The sequence below is a fragment of the Diabrotica undecimpunctata genome, chromosome 7 (assembly GCF_040954645.1).
Source record: "Diabrotica undecimpunctata isolate CICGRU chromosome 7, icDiaUnde3, whole genome shotgun sequence".
NCBI classification, from domain to species: domain Eukaryota; kingdom Metazoa; phylum Arthropoda; class Insecta; order Coleoptera; family Chrysomelidae; genus Diabrotica; species Diabrotica undecimpunctata.
This window is the reverse complement of record NC_092809.1, coordinates 6,470,930-6,490,939: the sequence shown is the minus strand read 5'-3', so window position 1 is coordinate 6,490,939 and position 20,010 is coordinate 6,470,930. Positions and strand designations below refer to the sequence as shown.

General features: G+C 32.8%; 1 protein-coding gene across 2 annotated transcripts in view; it reads right to left on the bottom strand.

Annotated features, from left to right (window-relative positions):
• The window catches only part of LOC140446171 (gustatory receptor for sugar taste 43a-like), a 29,510-nt gene extending 9,500 nt beyond the window's left edge, over nucleotides 1–20,010 (bottom strand). Inside the window, exons 1-6 of one of the 2 annotated variants that reach the window (XM_072538703.1) lie at nucleotides 19,667–20,010; nucleotides 18,749–18,942; nucleotides 9,694–10,081; nucleotides 4,635–4,732; nucleotides 1,130–1,297; nucleotides 446–514 (exon numbers count right to left, since the gene is read on the bottom strand). In XM_072538703.1, the coding sequence (XP_072394804.1) occupies nucleotides 446–514; nucleotides 1,130–1,297; nucleotides 4,635–4,732; nucleotides 9,694–10,081; nucleotides 18,749–18,942; nucleotides 19,667–19,853 (1,104 nt within the window). In that variant the 5' untranslated portion in view covers nucleotides 19,854–20,010. The remainder of the gene's footprint in view (nucleotides 1–445; nucleotides 515–1,129; nucleotides 1,298–4,634; nucleotides 4,733–9,693; nucleotides 10,082–18,748; nucleotides 18,943–19,666) is intronic. The other variant, XM_072538704.1, reaches the window with a different exon arrangement.

Sequence of the window (20,010 nt, the reverse complement as noted above, 5' to 3'; positions counted from 1 at the left end):
TGGCTGTAGAATAATTTTCAAACAGCATAAAAGTTTTTCAATAAATTTTACATAAGATAAATGTATCTAGTTTTAAGTCTTTGCCACTTAGTTGCCATCTAGAACCCATTCAGACAAGGTATGAGGATCAGCAACAACTTCTATTAGGAGTCTTACATTGCCATGCAGGGTATCTGTTAAATACTTTAACATTACAACATATTTTTAATAATAATGTAACACAGAACAGATTTTTTAACATTTTAAAGGTTTTTACCCATATATTTAATGGCTCGACTCATGTATACCTGGCAACAATGTGTATTACGGATTTCAGTCCAAAAACTTTCTGCGGTGTAGCCCGAAAGGGTCATTTTATTATATATCTTTTATAAAGAATTTTTTAAATAAAACTTTTATTTTAAAAAAGCATTAAATTTGTATATTTGGTAGTATTTTAAATTACCTCCTCATTAAATTCCATATCAGTTTTATGACTTAAAATCTTGCATACAATCAGTGACATCTTTTGAACCTACAAGAAAAATATATTATTATTTAAACGCTTTTAATGTTTTCTAAATACACATTTAAGTTCAGTTTTCATGAAATGAAAGATGAGTCTGAAGACACTCAGGTATGACGTTAATTTAACAACAAGCAAATTTTTGTTAACCTTAGTTTAGGTTAATGTAAGATTACATTAATTTAAATAATCGCAATAAAAAAATTATAGCACTTAAAGCAAATACTACAGTATTCTTCAAAAATCCACTAAGCAAAATTTAAAAAATTAAAGAATGTCAATGCTAGCTATGAAGATATAGACGCCAAAATTATCCATTCGATGAGTAAGGCAACAGAATAGCCAAACTTCTTAAAAACGAATCTGGTCCAATAAACACCTACGAACAAACATTACGTTTAAAAGACAGCAGTAAGGCCTGTTATGACTTGTTCAGTAGAGAAACGACTTTATACGAAAAAAAATTTTTCTATGGGATAGATATCCTACTCTTAGGAAATATGTCACATACAGGACGTAAACAACACTAAAGAATTGGGAAATGAAGCAAGGGTCCAAAGAAAACATTATTCCTTTCATAAATTAATATGTTACTTTTTGTAATCAATCCAAAAAAATACCTACCTCTTGTGCTACAGAGTTACACGGTTCAATTAAAATTAGCAATCTCCATAGGTGTCCAATCATCCATAGTACTTGCAAAAGAATAAAAAGGTATTGTCTGTGTAACATCGCAGTATATAAATCATAAGGTGTTATTAACAAATAAAAAAATGCTCCAAACAACAAAATCTGAAAACAATTAAGTTATTGTGATGACCTACAATAAACTGTTCCAATCAATTAACACACCAGTCAATAAATTTGATTTCTTTTTATTGAAAACATCTATAGGTAGATCTGAAAGAACAGGATTTAAACATCTACACAAATTTCCATGGTATGTTTGGCCGCACCCCACTACTAAAATGTTCATTTAGAGGAAAATGTAAAGGATTCTTTATTTCGAGAGGATGAACATGTGACTGCCCGTTTAGGATCTTTCGATCCTCTTCAGGTTAGCTTTGAATGTGTTGTGGTAAAGCAGAACAGCTCGAAAAATACACTGTGGTAATGGCGTGTGTAGTGGGGCATCTTGGTCTCTCTTGAGATGGAGTCGCTACTTGAATCAGAGGTAAAAGGCTTGTCTGGATGAGATGTTCATTCCAGAGTGTAGTGTTTGTGTTTTGAGCTCGATGTGACAAAGACCGAGTCTCTAGTTGTTCTAGACCGAACTATTGTTCCTGCAAGCCATTTTTACGTCTATGGAATCACTAACAGCAGAATTTTACTGTCATCATGGCATGTATTTGTCTTTTAAAAGACGAATTACGTGTTATGATCTTTTCTGACGGATATTCTCAAGTTAAAGTTGATTTCATGTAATCGAATGAACTATCTTATAAGTAAAGTCGTCCCAGGAACGCAACTCAACAATATTGGCAATATCATTTTAAAGTCGTCTACTTTAAAATGTATAAGGTATGTCTGAATTGTCAATATAGATGAGTCAGATAAAATTAAATTATTAGAAGAATTTTTCACTAAGTAACAAAAAACAAAATTTGTTTAATTTACTAATGTTTGTATTTTGAGAACGATTTCCGAAATGGAAATTGAAACGTCAATAAACGTATTTTAACCTTTAATTGTGGCTTATTCCCATTTAAATATAAATTAATTTAAAATGCCACAAGAAAATAGCTTCAGAACAATGTTTGTTATCTTGCTCAGATGAGGCACAACAAATCTTCCAACGCTCTGTTTCTGTCCAAATCCTAAGTCTAGAGGGTGAACTTGATTCTCGAGTGAGTCCAATAGCAACATCAACTCCAATCTCTTCTGTCCAAGCAGCAAATGCATTTCTACAACCCAAGCATTACATTTTCTGGTGAAGGTCATTATGACCAAGTCATTTCCTCTTTGTATCGAGTGGAAGGTCTTCGTTTGTCGAGAGGAGTGAGTGAAGATGATCTCTTCGCAGCGTCTGCAGAATTATTTTTAGGTGCAGCTTTTACGTGTTTTATGGATAACTGCATAAATTTTTCAAATTAGTATGATTTAGCTCAGAAACTTAAATCTGATATTTCGCCTTATTCTTTTCAAGACGACCTTTTAGATCGAATTAAAAATCGTAAGCAGAAGCCAGACGAGTCTGTTACGATGTTCATAAATAATATTTTAGGTATGTGTAGTCGACTTGAAACACCTCTGACAGATTTTGCAAAGATTAAGATCATCCTGAAATGTCTATTGCCATTCTATCATCAGTAGTTGGCCCTTGTAGAGATCAGTAGTATAGCTAATATCACTAAGAAGTGTAAACGTTTAGAAGAAACTTTATCTTAGTCTTCTCTCCTTCCAACTACTTCTGGGTCCTCTTTTAACTCTTCCCGTCACCTAGATACTTCCAAACACCGTTCTTGAAAATCCAAGGGCCATGAACGTAATATTTCTGCATTGAGTTCTGTAGTTTGTTGGAATTGTCGTGAGTTTGGTCATACTTTTTATGATTGCGGTATCCCTCGTACCCGTATTTTCTGCCATGGTTGTGGTAAAGAAAATAATCTCAAACGTAATTGTTTTAAGTGTTCGGGAAACGAACGATCGGAGGTCCTGAGCGTTTCTCCGTCCACCGCCCATCAGAGAGTCAAACCGATACATCTAACAAATCAACTGTTCCAACCACGTCCAACCACTTAAACCCATCTTTCAGTCGAAAAGGAAAAGGGGTTTAGACGAAAAAACCAGCACACACCAAACAAGATCACTCAAAAAAGTAACTTCCCAATCTAAAACATTTGATTCGCACACAGAATATTCCCCAAATTTTAATGTTAAACATGATAGTAGTAGTGTAGTAGTTCCAGTATGTATACCAGAGTCTACCACAAGTCAGGAGGATTCTTTTATTTCTGATTCTTCTTGTTTGCCTATTGAATCCTCTTATTGTGTTGGTAGAGACAATAAGTTTAGTTCGGTACCATTTAAAATTTTTGACCAATCAGATAATGATTGTATTGATTTGAATTCATTGTTAGTGAAGAAACATAATGATAATAGACCTTATCTTCCTATTAAGATTTTATCTTAATAGGAAGATTATTTAGCTCTTTTAGATAGTGGCTCAAACATTTCTGTGATAGGTTCACATTCATTAGCTTTACTGAAAAATGCTGAGATTTCTATTATGCCCATTTCATCTTTGCAAATATCTACTGAAGGTGGTACAGTTCAGTCTATTACAGAAAAATTTGAAACTGAAATCACAGTAGCTGTGATTTCAGTTTCAAATGCCGCCGGGGGCCCCAGCGGCGAGGATACTTCGGTAGCAGAAAAAGGACTCGCTTCACCGTCATGCTAGTGTGAGTATTATGTGTATGAGTGTTTTAGAGTGTGAATGTGTACGGTCTGAATCGGCAGAGATGAAAACTGTGTTCTCTAATAACCATTATTCCTTTAAGCCGTTCATACGTCTGCGACCAACTTCAGAACCTTGTATAGTGCACTAAAATTCATTATATTGATGACTTGTGCTAACAGCCAAGCCTCGTCGGTGTTCGATGGACAGTTTCAATATTCGCCAATTCGGGGAGAAACTAGTTGCGGCTATTTCCTCAAGGATGGACAGGTATCATTAAGTAGTGAGATTGGGAAACCGCAAAAAACCAATCTCCCACTGCCCGGGGTAAGGAAAAGGATTGCGTTATAGGTGGGTGCAGTAAGCTAGCGGAGTAGCTTCAATGATGTCAGCGTATTCGCCAGGGAGTTCGCCAGTTCAAACCTGCATTAGAATGGACAGACGAATGGCGAATCCCAGTTAATACACCACTTCCCCTGCCCCACGAGACTATAGCCTACTCTATCTTGCAACACATTATTTTTATACATAATATGATTTAGGTGTATTTAAGTGTTATTTATGGAAAAAAAACTGCAACGTTTTTTGTTGAATCGTGTAATTAAAATTAAATTGAAGTTGAAATTTTTAAATTGTAGGTTATGTTCTGCAGAATATAATTTTCTCAATTTTAATTGATGCTGGTGCGTTAATTTTATTAAATCATGTATAAATAGTAAAATTTCTTACTAATAGTTTCGCTCCAAAATAATTGTTTAAAGCTGTGCTAGCTTCAATCAGGCATTCGTAACCCTCAAGGAAATTAATTTTGGTTTTATCAAGAGGGTCTAAAACAAAAATGCAATGTTTTTATAAATATGGTTTCGAGATTTTTTAAAATAAATAATATATAATAAAAAAATAATTTTACAGCTGTTTTAATGATGTCGTGAACTAATGAGCTCGTTACCTTACGTAACTAAACAAAAAATTTGAAAATATCCCTAATACTTTTCCGCCTTTATTGGTGTAACTTAGGGCTGATAAACTCATGACAATGACGAGACAATCTATATAAATAAACACTCAAGTCATAATATATCAGGCAAAGAGCTCGGGTTCGTTCGTAAAAAGATATTTTTTTGATAATGTTTTGAACTCAGATAAATTTTTTTTTAGATCATTACGAATAGAAAATGTCTCTTGTGAATTTTCTCTAAAGTTGATTGTTTTTGAGTTATAAATAATTTTGTAGCATTTGAAAATTCTTTGGATATGTATTGAAATCCCCTGGTATATATTTAAAGTATCAAAGAATAATCTTGGTGTATTTCTGTTTTCTTCCTTTCGTACAAGTTAAAACACCGAATTCTTCCAATTCATCTTAGCGTCGCCGAATAAAATAAACCATTTTTAGAGTTGTTTATATTTCACAAGATGCGTATTTTGTCGGTTTTCTTTGATGGAAGCCTCTTTTAGGATATTCTGCGTTTCAAATAAATATTCCAGTTTATATGTTTTGTTTTGTTTAATGAATTTTAAAAATAATTTCGTCATTCTCACTTGGGTCAGAGAGACAGTCGGCTTAGGTGTGGATCCAAATTTATTCGTCGAATTTGTAAAGTTTTTTGTTTTTGTCCCTTTTCATGGAAAATAAGTTTAGTGGCAGTTAATTGTTTATTTAATAGTTACAGTTAAAGTGAGGATTTGAAATATACCCACAATTTTCCAGTCTTTTTAAGAAGCAGAGCTCCAAAGTTTGTGTTCCATGCCCAATTTCCAATCTCAATTTTGTCGTGTCCTATCATAGTGGAGTTGAATTTGTTCGAGAGGTACAGAGTTTGAGTTCCAGCGAAGTTTGGTTTCTATCCCCAGAATTTGTGTGTAAAACCCCAGTGCAATCCAGGTAACTTTTTTGTGTTAAAATTTAAAGTAAATACAGACATTTTTTTTATAATAATAATTTGCTTTCATAACAAAAAGAATTTGTAATAATTAATATTGTACTATCTAATCATATTTGACATTAATTCATTTGTTTTGTTTATAAAAAAGGTTAACATTCATTGCAGTATCAATTTCTTTGTAAGTCATTTATTTTTGTAACTGTGATGAGACACGATAAATGTTTAATTTTTTTTCTAACCATTTTGTTAATTTTTTTAACTAACCCCTTTTTTGAGTTTCATGTATAAAGATATGTTTTTTATTTTTAATAATTATTTCGATAGTTACAACTAGCTGTTGTAATAATTATATTTTGGCGCCTCGAAGCGGCGTCCTTTTTAAATTGCTAGAGGTATTTCCTGCTTCCTTTTGTTTTGTTTGTCCCAAGAGATTCACGTTAGTGCATCTTTGTTTCATTTTTTGTAGTTGCCTCAATCCGACCCCTTGCCATTTACTTATCCACGACCCCAGCTCTCCAAACAAACCCTAAGTGCCGTTCGTACAAGTATCAATTATTTTGCTTGCCTTATCTCCGCCCCAATAATTTCTGTCTTCAATTTTCTACCCCTTATAATAATACCCCATGTGGTAGGCAAAATATTTCGTTACAATTTAAAACTGAAAAAAACTCAAAATTAAAATTTTCAAGGCTCAAAAATACAAGTCAAAAAACATTTTTGAAATCATTAAGTGCCTAAATTCAAGTTCAAGACTTCTTCTATTAGCTCTTGGTATAAATTCAGGGCTTATTTTATTTTAAAACATTGTTTTTTGATTTTTAATAAAGGGCGTATGGCAAGGAGGGCGGTCATTTGTAAAATGAGAATTTAAACGAGCAAAAGTGCCATAGGTCTTTTTTCTCCCACTTATAAACGCCGTAGCCCGAGCGCCCGTGCTGTCATCAGATAAAATAAGGTTTGATCTTAAATTCAGGTCCTTGGTAAATTCAAAAATAATATTTAACTTGTGCTTTTTAAGCCTTGAAAATTATAATTTTGCGCTTTTTTCAGACGAAAAGCGGAGAAATACGGAGTCAAAATTTATGATTCGGTTAATTCAAAACCTTTCTATTGTATAATTTAGAAATTTACGCAGGCAAATAGCCGGAGTGCCCTTGTGATTGTGAGACTTGTGGAATCTTTATTTGGGTCCAGATGTAACATCACATGCGGTAATTGGTTCACCAGTGTTGAACTATTATAGGCTCTAAAAGAAAAAAGATTGTCTGTATTTGGCACCTTACAAAAAAATAAGCGGCTTCCTCCTGAATTCGTTAACGCAAAAGTTAGAGGTGCAAGCAGTAATTTGTGTTTGGCTATAATAATGAAGCAAGCTTATTTTATATGTTCCAGAAAAAAGAAAAAAACATGCTGTTTTTTTGGAAAAACGCAAATGATCCTGGATTACAATGCTACCAAATCTGGAGTTTACAATTTTGCTAGAAATGTTCGACGATGTTCAATGATAATCTTCGTCGCTTTACTGAATGTTGCCCAGATCAATTCAAAAGTGATATATATTTCAAATAGTGATTCTGGAAAAATTCAAGGAACTGCTAGAAGACGAAAATGTTTGAAACAACTCCAAAGGAGAAGCATCTAAACAGTTGGAATGTCCACTGAGTTACAGTGTATGAATATCGCCAATAGAAGCTTGCTTATTTGAATATGGCAAATGTATGTAAAAGTTATATTGGTAAGCTGTTTTAAAAATTAATTTGGCTTTTATCCGTATAACCGTTTCTTACCTTTCCTAATTATTGTGAACCAGAACTTTTACAGTTCTGATACTCTGAAATAATAATTTTACATACGTTCACGCCTTTTTGTACATATTGTGCTCTAGTTTGAAGCCGGATGTAAATCATTATTACCCTCTCTCTCTTGCTCTCTCTCTCTCTCGATCTCTTTTTCCCTCTTTCTCATATCTTGATTCTACATATTGTAGCCGAATGTTGAACCATATGTCAATTCTTATCCTCTTTTCTATCCCACTATCTCAATTGAACATATTTTGATCCAATTCGGTTCAGATAAATGGAGCAGTTTCCAGTGTATGGAAAAATACTAGTTGCTTAGTATATGAAAAAAACACTAATTTTAGAATATTGTCGATGCAGTCCTGATGAGGCATTTGATCGCGTTCAGCATACCAGACTAATTACCGCCTTGCAGAGCATCCAACTAGATAAGAAAGACATCAAACTTATTGCCAAACTTTACTGGAACCAAACAGCCATTATTAATACCAACAACAGAGAATCAAAGCCAATCAGTATTGAACGAGGCGTAAGACAAGGCTGTATACTATCTCCCACCCTCTTTAATGTGTATTCTGAGAATCTATTTAGGGAAGCTTTAAAAGATCAAAAAGGAATTATCATAGGAGGAGAAATAATTAACAATATACGGTACGCCGACGATACTGTGATTCTAGCTGAAAACATCGACGATCTGAAAGAGCTAATCAATAGAGTTGACATGGAATGCACAAATTGGGGACTGTCGATAAATATCGATAAAACTAAATACATGGTGACCAGTAACGTGGATATCGGCGCAACCCAACTGATATTAAACCAACAACCGCTGCAGAGAGTTCAGAGATTCAAATACCTTGGATTTTGGATTACCCAAAATCTAGATCCATCCTTCGAAATTCGATGTAGAATTGAACAGGCAAGAAACTCATTTCAAAAATTCAAGCCTCTATTATCCAATAACTCATTAAATTTGGAAATCCGTGAAAAGTTTACAAGATGTTACGTGTGGTCTGTACTTTTGTATGGATGTGAAACTTGGACTTTAAACGCCGATATCATGAATAAAATCGAGGCGTTTGAGATGTGGTTGTATCGAAGGATACTAAAAATTACATGGACTAGCAGAACCAGAAACGAAGAAGTTCTTCGAAGAATGGGTCATCAACGAACTCTATTAAATATTATTAAGAGGCGTAAACTAGAATATCTTGGACATATAATCAGAGGACCAAGATATGAGTTCCTTCGGCTAATTCTCAACGGTAAAATCGAAGGAAAGAAATGGATAGAACGGAAGAAACTCTCTTGGTTGAGGAATTTGCGGCAGTGGACAGGTTTGACAGCGGACCAATTGCTACACGTAGCGCAAGACCGAGATCAGTATAAAAATATTATAAGCATGGTATTCGCCGACGTTCCGTAGGGATATGGCACTTTAAGAAGAAGTCCTGATGATTCAAGTTGTTTGGGTCAATAACAAGAAACATGGCGCATATATTGACAAGCCAAAAGATCTGAACCTTCCATATACTGATAGTAGAGAGGGTCATTATCCTATAGTAGACAGACACTTACCAAGAGTATGGAAATTGGTCTCTAAAGATATGTATTATTAAAATCTGTTCTTCGCAGTTCTGTAGCTCTTAGAGAATACCAACATATTTGTGATTATATTTGCTGATTTGTAGTCCATTTGCTGATTTGTACTCGAGCAGTGTTATTTCGATTTTCGTAACACGACATTTCGTCTAACCACGGTCTTTAACTACTGTTCGTTTGAAATCTACATAAATGATTAAACGGAGATTCTCATTAAGACATAGTTATCAATATATTTTTTGTGTAAAAAGTACAAAAACCAAAAATTTTAAATATTCCTATCATCCTAGAAAATAAACCAACATAGCTCGTGCGTTCGTAAGTGATGATTTATTACCTATTGCATCTAGAATAAACACAACATTTTCTACCAAGCAAAAAATTACGTATAGTTGGCATAAAGGGATTCACATCATGTATTCGTAATTTACCAGATGGACCTGCTCACAAACTTAATACTAAACACAACATTATTAACTAAAAATATAAACATTAACATACCAGATCTCTTAACAAATATAATATCCTTTTGAAGTGAATATTTAGAATCATATTTTGAGATATTATCCACTGTGGATTTTTTGACTCGAATATTGCAGCAACTATAATAGCCCCTTAAATGATTGTTTAAGTAATTTAGTCTATCACCTATAAACTTTACTAAAAAATGGTAATATATTGTGGCAAATTCCATTATCAAGAATAATAAGTAGAAAGGTAATTCATTGATACTATAAGAAATTATACTGGATTGTGGATATGCAATTTTGGACCATACTGCTAAATCAGTCGAGTATATTATCATCTTGATCAAAATTGTGCAATAGAGAACTTTTGTGTAGGTCCTTGATTTCTGGACAGATGGCACAAATTTGGTAAAGTTATCCGCCTAAAATTAAATCAATTTTAATACAATAATTTATTGCATTTAATTTATAGATATATTATGTGTCCATAAAGTAAGACAATAATGCATTTATTAGATAAATAAACAATCCTAATAAAAATTTCTGAACGGGAACCATCAAATATGCTGTAAAAGATAGCTTTTTTTAATTTTCCATTTTCTTCGCTAAGCTGGCTGACAGAAAAATGCATCATACTTTGCTTTAACAGGTTCACTGCCATAACGGTCAAATAAGCCGCTTGTGCGACTATCCCCACGCGCCATGGCGGTCATATAGGGCGCTGCGTCATTTGACAATAAATCTAGCAGAAACACTATTCTGACCGCTGCTTCCATTTAAAATGCACATGAAATGTGACTGCACGACTATGTGAATTTCCATATTAAATTAATAATTTTACAACATTACTGGAAATCAGGCAAAACATAATAAATCAATGTTTATTTAAAATAACCTGCGTAACAAGTATTATGGTTAATAAAAAAGTAAAAGTAAAAGAAAATAAGCGAAACACTTATAGTCCAGTTACTGTGGCATTTTCCCTTTAAATTTTTTACAACTGCACCGATTTATGTGAAATTTTTACAGTGGGTAGTAAATTACTGAAAAAACATAAGTTATATGGTGTCGATGTGTGCTTCTACCCCTGGGGTGGTTGGCACCCCATCTAGGAGGTTGAACTTTTTACACTCAAAATAACCCCGGGAATTGATATAGAATCAAATTTTAAACAAAAAATGTCATATAAATTTTTTTCGCTAAATTAATACTTTTTGAGTTATACGCACTTGAAAAAGTAAACTTTTCGCAAAAAAGAACATGTTTTCCAATGATTTTGTACGAATAACTCAAAAACAAAGCGTTTTATTGAAAAATCTATAATAAGCAAAAAAAAAGCTTATAAAAAAACAAAGAGAATGCTTTTTTATTAAGTTTTATAAGTACCATATTAAGCGATTTATAATTGTTTGAAGATGACTTTTTGTTTTTGGGATACTATACTCGATGCATTTAACATCAAATATCAGGAAATGGACATCTTTTTTGATAAAAACTCATACACTTTTTAAAGAGCTAGAAAAAACCTTTAAAATGAGCTAAGTTAAAAGCCATTTCGATTAAAACAAAGCGAAATACGAAGGAAAGAATTTGAATTACTCTAGCCTTTTTAAAAAAAAACGAGCAGTATAAGTAACACTAATTTGATCAGAATTGAAATTAAACGTATATCTTCTACAATTTATTTTATTTTAGTGTTATTTATAAGTTTTAAAAGTTTAGCCTGTTTAAAATGCGTATTTTTTTAAAAAATCATGTTTAAATTAAAAAATCTTTTTTTTTTAATTATCTAAATATTTATATTTTTTCAAAATAAATCTAAAACTATAAGAGATACGTGAAAAATGGTTCTATACCAAAATGTAGTTTTTTTCTTAACAAAAATTTTGATTTTTTATTTTGTAGCTCGAAAAATAATAGAGATATAGCCAATTAAAGTTTGAGATACAGCGGCTGACACACCTGTAATCAGCACTTTGGCCCTTTACTATTTAAAAAGAAAGAATTTTAACATATTTTAATCTACTTAGTCTTGTAGCTTTTGAAATTACCTTCAAAATATTTTTTTAATGGACACTGTAGCGTAAAAATTAATGGAGTTATTCTAAAAAAATTTTGGAGCATGTTAGTTATATTTTGGAGCATCAACTTATTTTTTGTATATATAAATGCTTTATTCAAGTATATTCGAAAAACTGGTAACAGACACACTAACACTCGCACAAATATGTATATAATACATACATACATACATATATATGTTATGTATATAATATAGGCACCTCTAAACTGAACATTTGCTTCAGAGAACTAACGAACACAGAGAACCGACACTTCTTTGAAGTTGCGTGGGCAAGCCGCCAATGAGTGCCAATGACAGGAGTACTTCAGATCTCGAAGACATTTTAGAAGCTGGGAGATACTGTACAATTTTGCTGTATGGCCTTGCCAAAGACACCCACATGAACAAAATGAATAAGGTCGAAGATTATTCATCATTACTTGAACAAATGCGATACGAATCGTTTATTAAAGCCACAACTAAAAATAGTGCAGTTAAATTATCATTTCTTGTACCAACTGTAAGTGCCCTGAATGAGCATATCAAAAGAGTTTATTTACAAACTCAGATATAGCTTGGAAACAAAGAGATTGATATAACGGATTGGGGATGGTTCAAGAGTGATGATATTTTACAACCAATAAAAATGACAAGTTCACCTGCACCAGAAGAACTATTGATACTGATTTTTTGCAATTGCAAAAAGGGTTGCGGCTCAGCGTGTGGCTGTCGTACACTAGGTCTATTTTGCAATGCTACGTCTGGCGACAATTGTCAAAACTGTCCTGCAATAGACGAAGAGGTGGAGTTAGAACACGACGAGAATGACGCTTCAGACAATGAATAATTTGATATATTGTAAATAATTTTTATTTTTGTAAATATATTTTGTATACTTTCTAATGTAAAGTATTTTCATGCATAATTTTTTACAATAAAAACAGCATGAGTATACTTAATTTTTTTATTTAGACATTTACCAAAGGGGAATTTGTTTCGTGAGCATAGAGGTGGTTTTTAAGGGTTGAAAATAAGCAACCAATCAAAAAATATTTTATTGATAAGAAAGGAATTTTTGAATATAAATGTACATTAAAAACTTTTGAAGTTGTTTAAAAAGATTTTTTTATATATTTTGACATAGGGGGTAGTTTTTAAGGGTTGAAGTGATGCAATCAACCAAAATTATTTTATATAAGCAGAGAATTACATTGTAGATGATATAAATGCACTACAAAAGCGTTTGAACCTGTTAAACGATTTTTTACAATTATTTTTATTAAAAGGGGTGGTTTTTAAGATTATTTAAGGGTTGAGAATGTGCACAATATCCATTAATATAATTGACAATATTTCAATTGCCTAATTTAACACGATTTAAATCCATAAAATGCTTTAATATAAATTTTTTTCATTATTTTCAATAAGGGGTGATTTCACCCCTTAAAAATAAAAAGCTCACCTATCGCATATATAACTTTTGAAGAGGGAGGTAAGATAAGCCTAATTCCAAATTATTAGCAAAATCGATTCAGTTATAAAAAATTTAGAGGTATTGACCTCTTTTCCTCCACAGTGACTGGAGTATTAAATTTAAACAGAATGTAATGCATTAATTTTTTAAATGTTTTACATTGAAGCAGCGAAGGCAAAAATGAGGATGATCTTCGCAGTCCGTACAGTACGTGGTAACCTTTTTTACTCTGGTTTTGGGTATCTCCCCTCTAACTTTCTTTTCGTAGCATCCTTTACAATATTTTCTTTCAACAACAGCCACTCCTTCTTTTTTCAATAATGTTTGGTTTTTTATACTTTTTCTTGTAATCGGTTACCGTGGACATCAGCATGTCTATTAGCTTCTAAACCCCCTTTTAGTAAGTTTGCGACAACAATCTCACGAAACATGCTTATTGTAATGTTTGTATTAGATAGTTCTTTGAAAATTATATGCGCATTTATAATAGTTGTGCCCAGTATGATTTCCATTGCAATCTTGTGATACCGCTTCAGTGAACGCCGCAAAGCAGAATTATAACTGGCCATCTGGTCAGACTAATCGATTGAAGCTTTGCCAGCCTTGCAGTCTATTATAGCTTCTTGTTTACTTATAGGGCCCATGAATCTTTCAATAATTTTAGAACTGTCGGTATGCTTAGTTGGTAAAATCAGTACATCACGCTTATCATGTCACTTGATGATACAAATACCGCTATCATTTTCTTTAACAAAAATTTCACCATTTTTAAGATTTTTACTTAGAACGTCTTTAGGGTTTCCTCTGCGGTTTGCCCTCAAAGTTCTCAGCAAATGCGTAAGGTTATCTAGAAGAAGGTTAGCCAATTCAAGGCTTGTATAAAACTCAGTTTGGCTTCAGAGGAGGCATGGGTACAAGAGAGGCATTATTTGTGTTGACGGTACTCTTGCAGAAATGTCGGGAATATAACAAGAGTGCATATGTATGCTTCATAGACTTTAGGAAGGCCTTTGACCGAGTGCAGCATATGAAGTTAATAAATGAATTAAAAAACATCAATTTAGACAAAAAAGACATTGAGTTTATTAAGGCTATATACTGGAACCAGAAAGCAGTAGTAAAGGTGAACGATATAGAAACAAATAATATACCGATTGCGAGAGGGGTTAGGCAAGGATGCGTCTTGTCTCCGACGCTTTTCAACGTGTACTCACAGGTCATATTCAGAAAAGCCTTATGGGAAAGAAAAGAGGGAATAAGAATTGGTGGAGAAATCATAAACACCATGAGATTTGCAGATGACACGGTAATTATGGCTGAGAGTATAGAAGATCTACAAACTTTACTAGATGCAATAAATAGTGAATGCATTCAAATGGGACTTGACATCAACACAGATAAGACCAAATTTATGATAGTATCAAGGAGTCCAATAAATAATGAACAACTAACTCTTGGTGGACAGCAAATAGAGAGAGTGACAAAATATAAATATCTGGGAGCTTACATCAACACAGAATTAGATCCAGACCAAGAGATCCGGGTACGAATAGAAATGGCAAGGGCAGCGTTCTTAAAATTCAAACAATTGTTCTGTGACAAAGATCTGAATATTGCGCTGAGACTAAGGTTTGTTGAATGTTACGTCTGGTCGCAACTATTGTACGGGGTAGAAACATGGACACTAAAAGCGCAAATAGTTAAAAAGATTGAAGCCTTTGAACTTTGGATATACCGGAGAATGTTGAGAATCCCATGGACTGCCAGGGTCACCAATGAGGAAGTGCTGAGAAGAATGGGTCGAGACAAAAAATTGTTGAGAACGATAAAAGTACGCAAGACTGCATACCTTGGACACATACTAAGAAATAATAAATATAGTCTTCTGCAGGTCATCATGCAGGGTAGAGTCGATGGCAAAAAGGGAATAGGTAGAAAGAGGAAGTCATGGCTGCGAAATATTCGAGACTGGACAAACATGACTGTAGACGAATTATTCCACGTTGCAAAAGATAGAGAAGCCTTTAAAAATGTGGTCGCCAACCTCCGTTAATGGGGACGGCATAGGAAGAAGAAGATAAAAATTATCGGTAATAATTGTAAGACCTGCCTTTAGAAGATTTCTTGAAAGATTCATTACCACATTTGTAGGAACTGAAGCTCCCCTGTCCCTCTCTTTTCCAGCGTATATCTGAAAGTTCCAAGTGTAGCCTTTCCCGCAACATAGCTTGAATAGTTTCACCCCATATTTGTGTGTTTTCTGGGGTATATATTGTTTTATGACGAGTCTGCCTTGAAACGGGATTATACTCTCGTCGATGCAAAATACTTCTCCCGGAGTATAAATTTCTTGATATTTTTTGATAAACAAGTTTGCCAACGCCCTAATTTTGTGTAAGCGGTCTCCTTCTTCGCAGTCGTTGTTATTAGAAAAGTGCCACATTCTAAGCAAAAGCTCAAAGCGATTTCGGCTCATGGAACTTGGTGCAATATCATTACGGAATAAAGATTCTTTACTCTAGTAATGTGACAATGAAAGCATTCGAACTAAGCCCATGTGCTCAAGTAGGCCAATAAATTTCAACATTTCTTGCCTGTTTGTAGGTTTCCAGTCATGTAACTTAGATTTTGTGGAGACATTTATTGAAAGCAACTCATATAGTTTGTTTGGTCGACCATCAAATCGATAATATTGAAGTCAAGAAATGCATAAAAACAGGAAACCGGTGTTACTTCATCTAAAGAAATAGCTGCTGCATAATTTGGATTGAGACCGAAAGTACTATCAAATTTGAATCGTTGGTGATTCCCGACTGGGTTTGTCCATTGTTGCTGATTAGTGATTTCATTATCTTAAGTGTGTACTGGGTTTTCCAACAAAACATTTTCAATATCCGTCTCATTATCAGACATATGATTTTCGTGAACAACAACACTAGTTTCATTTTTTCGCGTAGTAGTATCTTCGTCTGATTGGTGATTGCCAACTGGGTTCGTCAATTGCTGCTCATTAGTAACTTGATTGTCTTGACTGTCTATTGGGTCTTCAAACAAAACATTTTCAATATCCGGCCCGTTATCCAGACATCTGTTTTCATGTACAACAGCACGGGTTTCAATTTTTCGCACCTTCTTTTTTGGAGTAGTATCTTCATCTGAAGTAGACGATAAATCAATATCTTCTGAACTTGAAGGTACATACAAGTCTTTCTCAGAATCCAATGTGTTCGAGTTGTTACCTTCCTCGTCAGTTTCTAAAATAATTCTAACCTCACTTTCAAGCGCTAGTAAATAACAAAAAAACTTACCGTTTTCTTGTAGTTTTTCCCTTGATAATCGTAATAAATATGCACCACGTGAATTTGGCAGTATTTTCAATCAATAATCCTCTAAAAAAACGTATGAAAACCGTAATAAAACGCAACACAACACGTGTACTACAACACAAGTGCGTAAGCTCAAGGTAACTGCTGAACCTGTTATCTGACCCGTGACCGCTCGGAGTATGAGGCTATTATCCACTGCTGGCGCCGAAGCGGTCAGATCGGCCGATTTTGAGTTTTGAACGGTAACTTTTTAATTTTTTTGTGGAAATTATTTTGCTTTTGTAAAATAATATTTTATTGTGTTCTTATTACAATATTCACTTTGGCGCAAGAGAAAAAATTTATGAAAATCACCTTGGCAGTTAACATGTTAAATTGGTATAAGAAAGATAAAAATACTAAAGTATATAAGAATGTTCAAAGGTTCAAAACCATCAGGGTCTTCTAACTCTATTGCCACAAATTGGTCGCATTGCTTCTGTAGTGATCCTTCCCAAGTTAACATACTTCTCAAGTAATCTTGTAGAAATATTGTAGATTTGTTAAATTACCGAAGAAAGTACCAGATTTTCTTTAGGTTAAAATCAAATGTTAAACAAAAAAGCTAGTGCAGACGTCGAATTTTTTTGGAAATTTTTGGAAAAATATAGAGCAGCTGACAGGAAAAACGTTATCACAATTGTTCAGAGCAACTATATACAAACTTATGTGGATTAGAATCATAGCCAATGCCCAAGGATGATAGAGTTCTACAAGAATAGTAGATGACATGGTACTCCAGTAACATATTTCGTTATACTGCTACAGAGAAATAGTTTAAGAAAAACTTAAAATTTTACAATAATTGAAGTTCTACTTCTATACGCGCGCTCCACGTTGGAAATTTGTACGGGAGTGAACCGGTGAAATCATTACATATGTAATATAATGAGTACGAGAGAGACGGAAGATATTTTCTCTCTCTTCCTATCTCGAGAATAAAAATGTTCCTTTTGTATATATATATATATATATATATATATATATATATATATATATACTATATAATATTTATTAATATTATTATCTATGTGATATGTTTTGTATTATTTATTAAATGTTCATAATTATTTTAGTCTTTTGTATTTCAAAATAATAATCTTAATAAATCACTGTATGACCGAGAACTGTCAATTTTGAAATACGTTTGTGTCATGTCTAATTGGCAAATGTTTTACGTGTTTGATTCATACGCTGGTGTATGTGAGTTCGAATCCCAATATGAATTTACTTTTTTATTTTTGAAATATTTAAAAACCCCACGTTCATTTTATTAAATATATGTAATATACGCAAAAATGCTAAATTTTAAAATAAAATAAAAATTTACAACCTAATCCGAGTTGTTGGTTTTTGAAGTTATACTTCTATACGCGCGTTCGACTTTGGAAATTTGTACAAGAGTGAATCGGAAATTTGCACGGGAGTAACCAGCCTCGTTAGACATGTTAAATTATAAATTATTGCATCCATAACGAAGCCATGTTATTGTTGCTTCTAATAAGACAGGGAAAATTATTTTTCACGTTAAGAACGGCTATGAATAACTATTCTGATGAGACTTATTAAGTCGAAATACGTATCAATAGATACATAGACGCTTTGAACGTGAAATCAAATCTTTTCTGTCTTTTTCATTATAAATTATAACTTGTAAATATCTCAAGAAAGTTCAAATGTGTACTTATATACACAACAAACAACAATTAAATATTATATTTGTCAACGTCAGATAAATTGACAGTTGTATCACCAAACAATATTTTTTTTATTAATATTGTTATCATGGTAAATTAAACATGTAAAATACTTATGAATATTGCATTTTAATTTGTATTGTATTATTATATTGAATTATGTTGCAGTGTATTGTATTGTATTTTTATGTTAATAACAAAATAAACAATGAATTTTACTGCAGAGTACGTGTAAAAATTTTTTTTACTTACTGTACTCCTATTACAGGTCAAATGTTTATATACAGCAAACGATTCACCATATACCTGTATACCTAATTCTTTTTCTCTTTCTGCTCTCTCTTACCTATAGCATTACATATGTAATGATTGTGCAGATTGACTCCCATATAAATTTGTAACGATGAACGCATAGTATAACTTCTATCGGCAGTCCCACTGGACTGCCACGCCCGTGTTTTTTGTTATAAAATTTAAATTTAGATACTTACCTTAGTCAAGTGTAAAAAATATTCTTGTAAATATTTAAAATTTACATTCGAAGATACAGAACATATAAGAAATGTTATGATAAGTATAGACATACTAACACCATTAACAAGCTTTGTCGAACAACTATTTATTCTTATTTTGAAAACTGCATCAATATGATAATTATTGTAGACCCCATATAAAGCTAATGTGCCTAAAAAGGTTATTAACAAGTTAGAACGAAAGAGTTCATATTAACTCACATTAACTCTTTCGTATAAATTAAAAATAATAGGTTTTTTATGTTCATTCTGTACAAAAAAGCTCCTGAACTATAGTGTCTTTATAGGAGTCTTTAGTAATAATAGAGTGGAGTCAATCAACAATCTTAAACCAAAACATTATACTCTGCTCTGTTTAATAATACTTCAAATCAGTTTCCTTCTAAGAATCAAGCATATTTATTTAATGTACTGCTTGATACTTAAGAAGAAGAGTATTTAATAGCTCTTAGTGAAGTTGTTCATCCACGAAATATTCTATTTTCATCAAGACTACCAAATAACAGAATATCGTAAGACGTAATCAACAAAATGATTTTACTTCTTTCCCGTCCTAGACAATAGTTATCAGAGTTTTGTTTTGGTTCAGAGTAGTGGCTATGCCGCTCTGAGGAGACCTAAAGAGGTCGAAATACGTATAAGCGGCTGTCGCTGCCCTGTATCAAAACAAAAATCTAATACCGTCATTATGTTAGTCATTAAATTAGATATTTGTTAATGCTTGTATTCTTTTATTCCCACGTTAGTGGGTGGTCCTTCGAATTTTTATTTATTTAATGCTGTTATTATTAAAATAAAAAAATTATCTTCAAGAAATTCTTAATTCTGGGACGAAAATTATTAAATTTTTATAGTACCTATATTTAAAATAAATACCTATTGTTGCAACTCCAATTGCCCCAGCAATGACGCTCCACCATGACCAATAAATCCACCACTCGTTACCAGTTTGTTTAATTGCAAAAGGTAATATACAAAAATATTTACAAATTAAAATTATTGGTCGAAGCAATTGATATTGTGAAGATGTTAAAATAATGGTTTTTTGCATGCTTATCATCATCTGCTAAAATACAAAATCTTTACAAATCTTCAGTGATTTTGTTATAGTTAATTTATCATTTTAACCAAATTTTGTATATTCAAGTCAAATTCTGTTCTTGACAGCGTTTTTATTACCAAAAGACATTGTCAACTTGAAATAATTTTATCTAGTGACA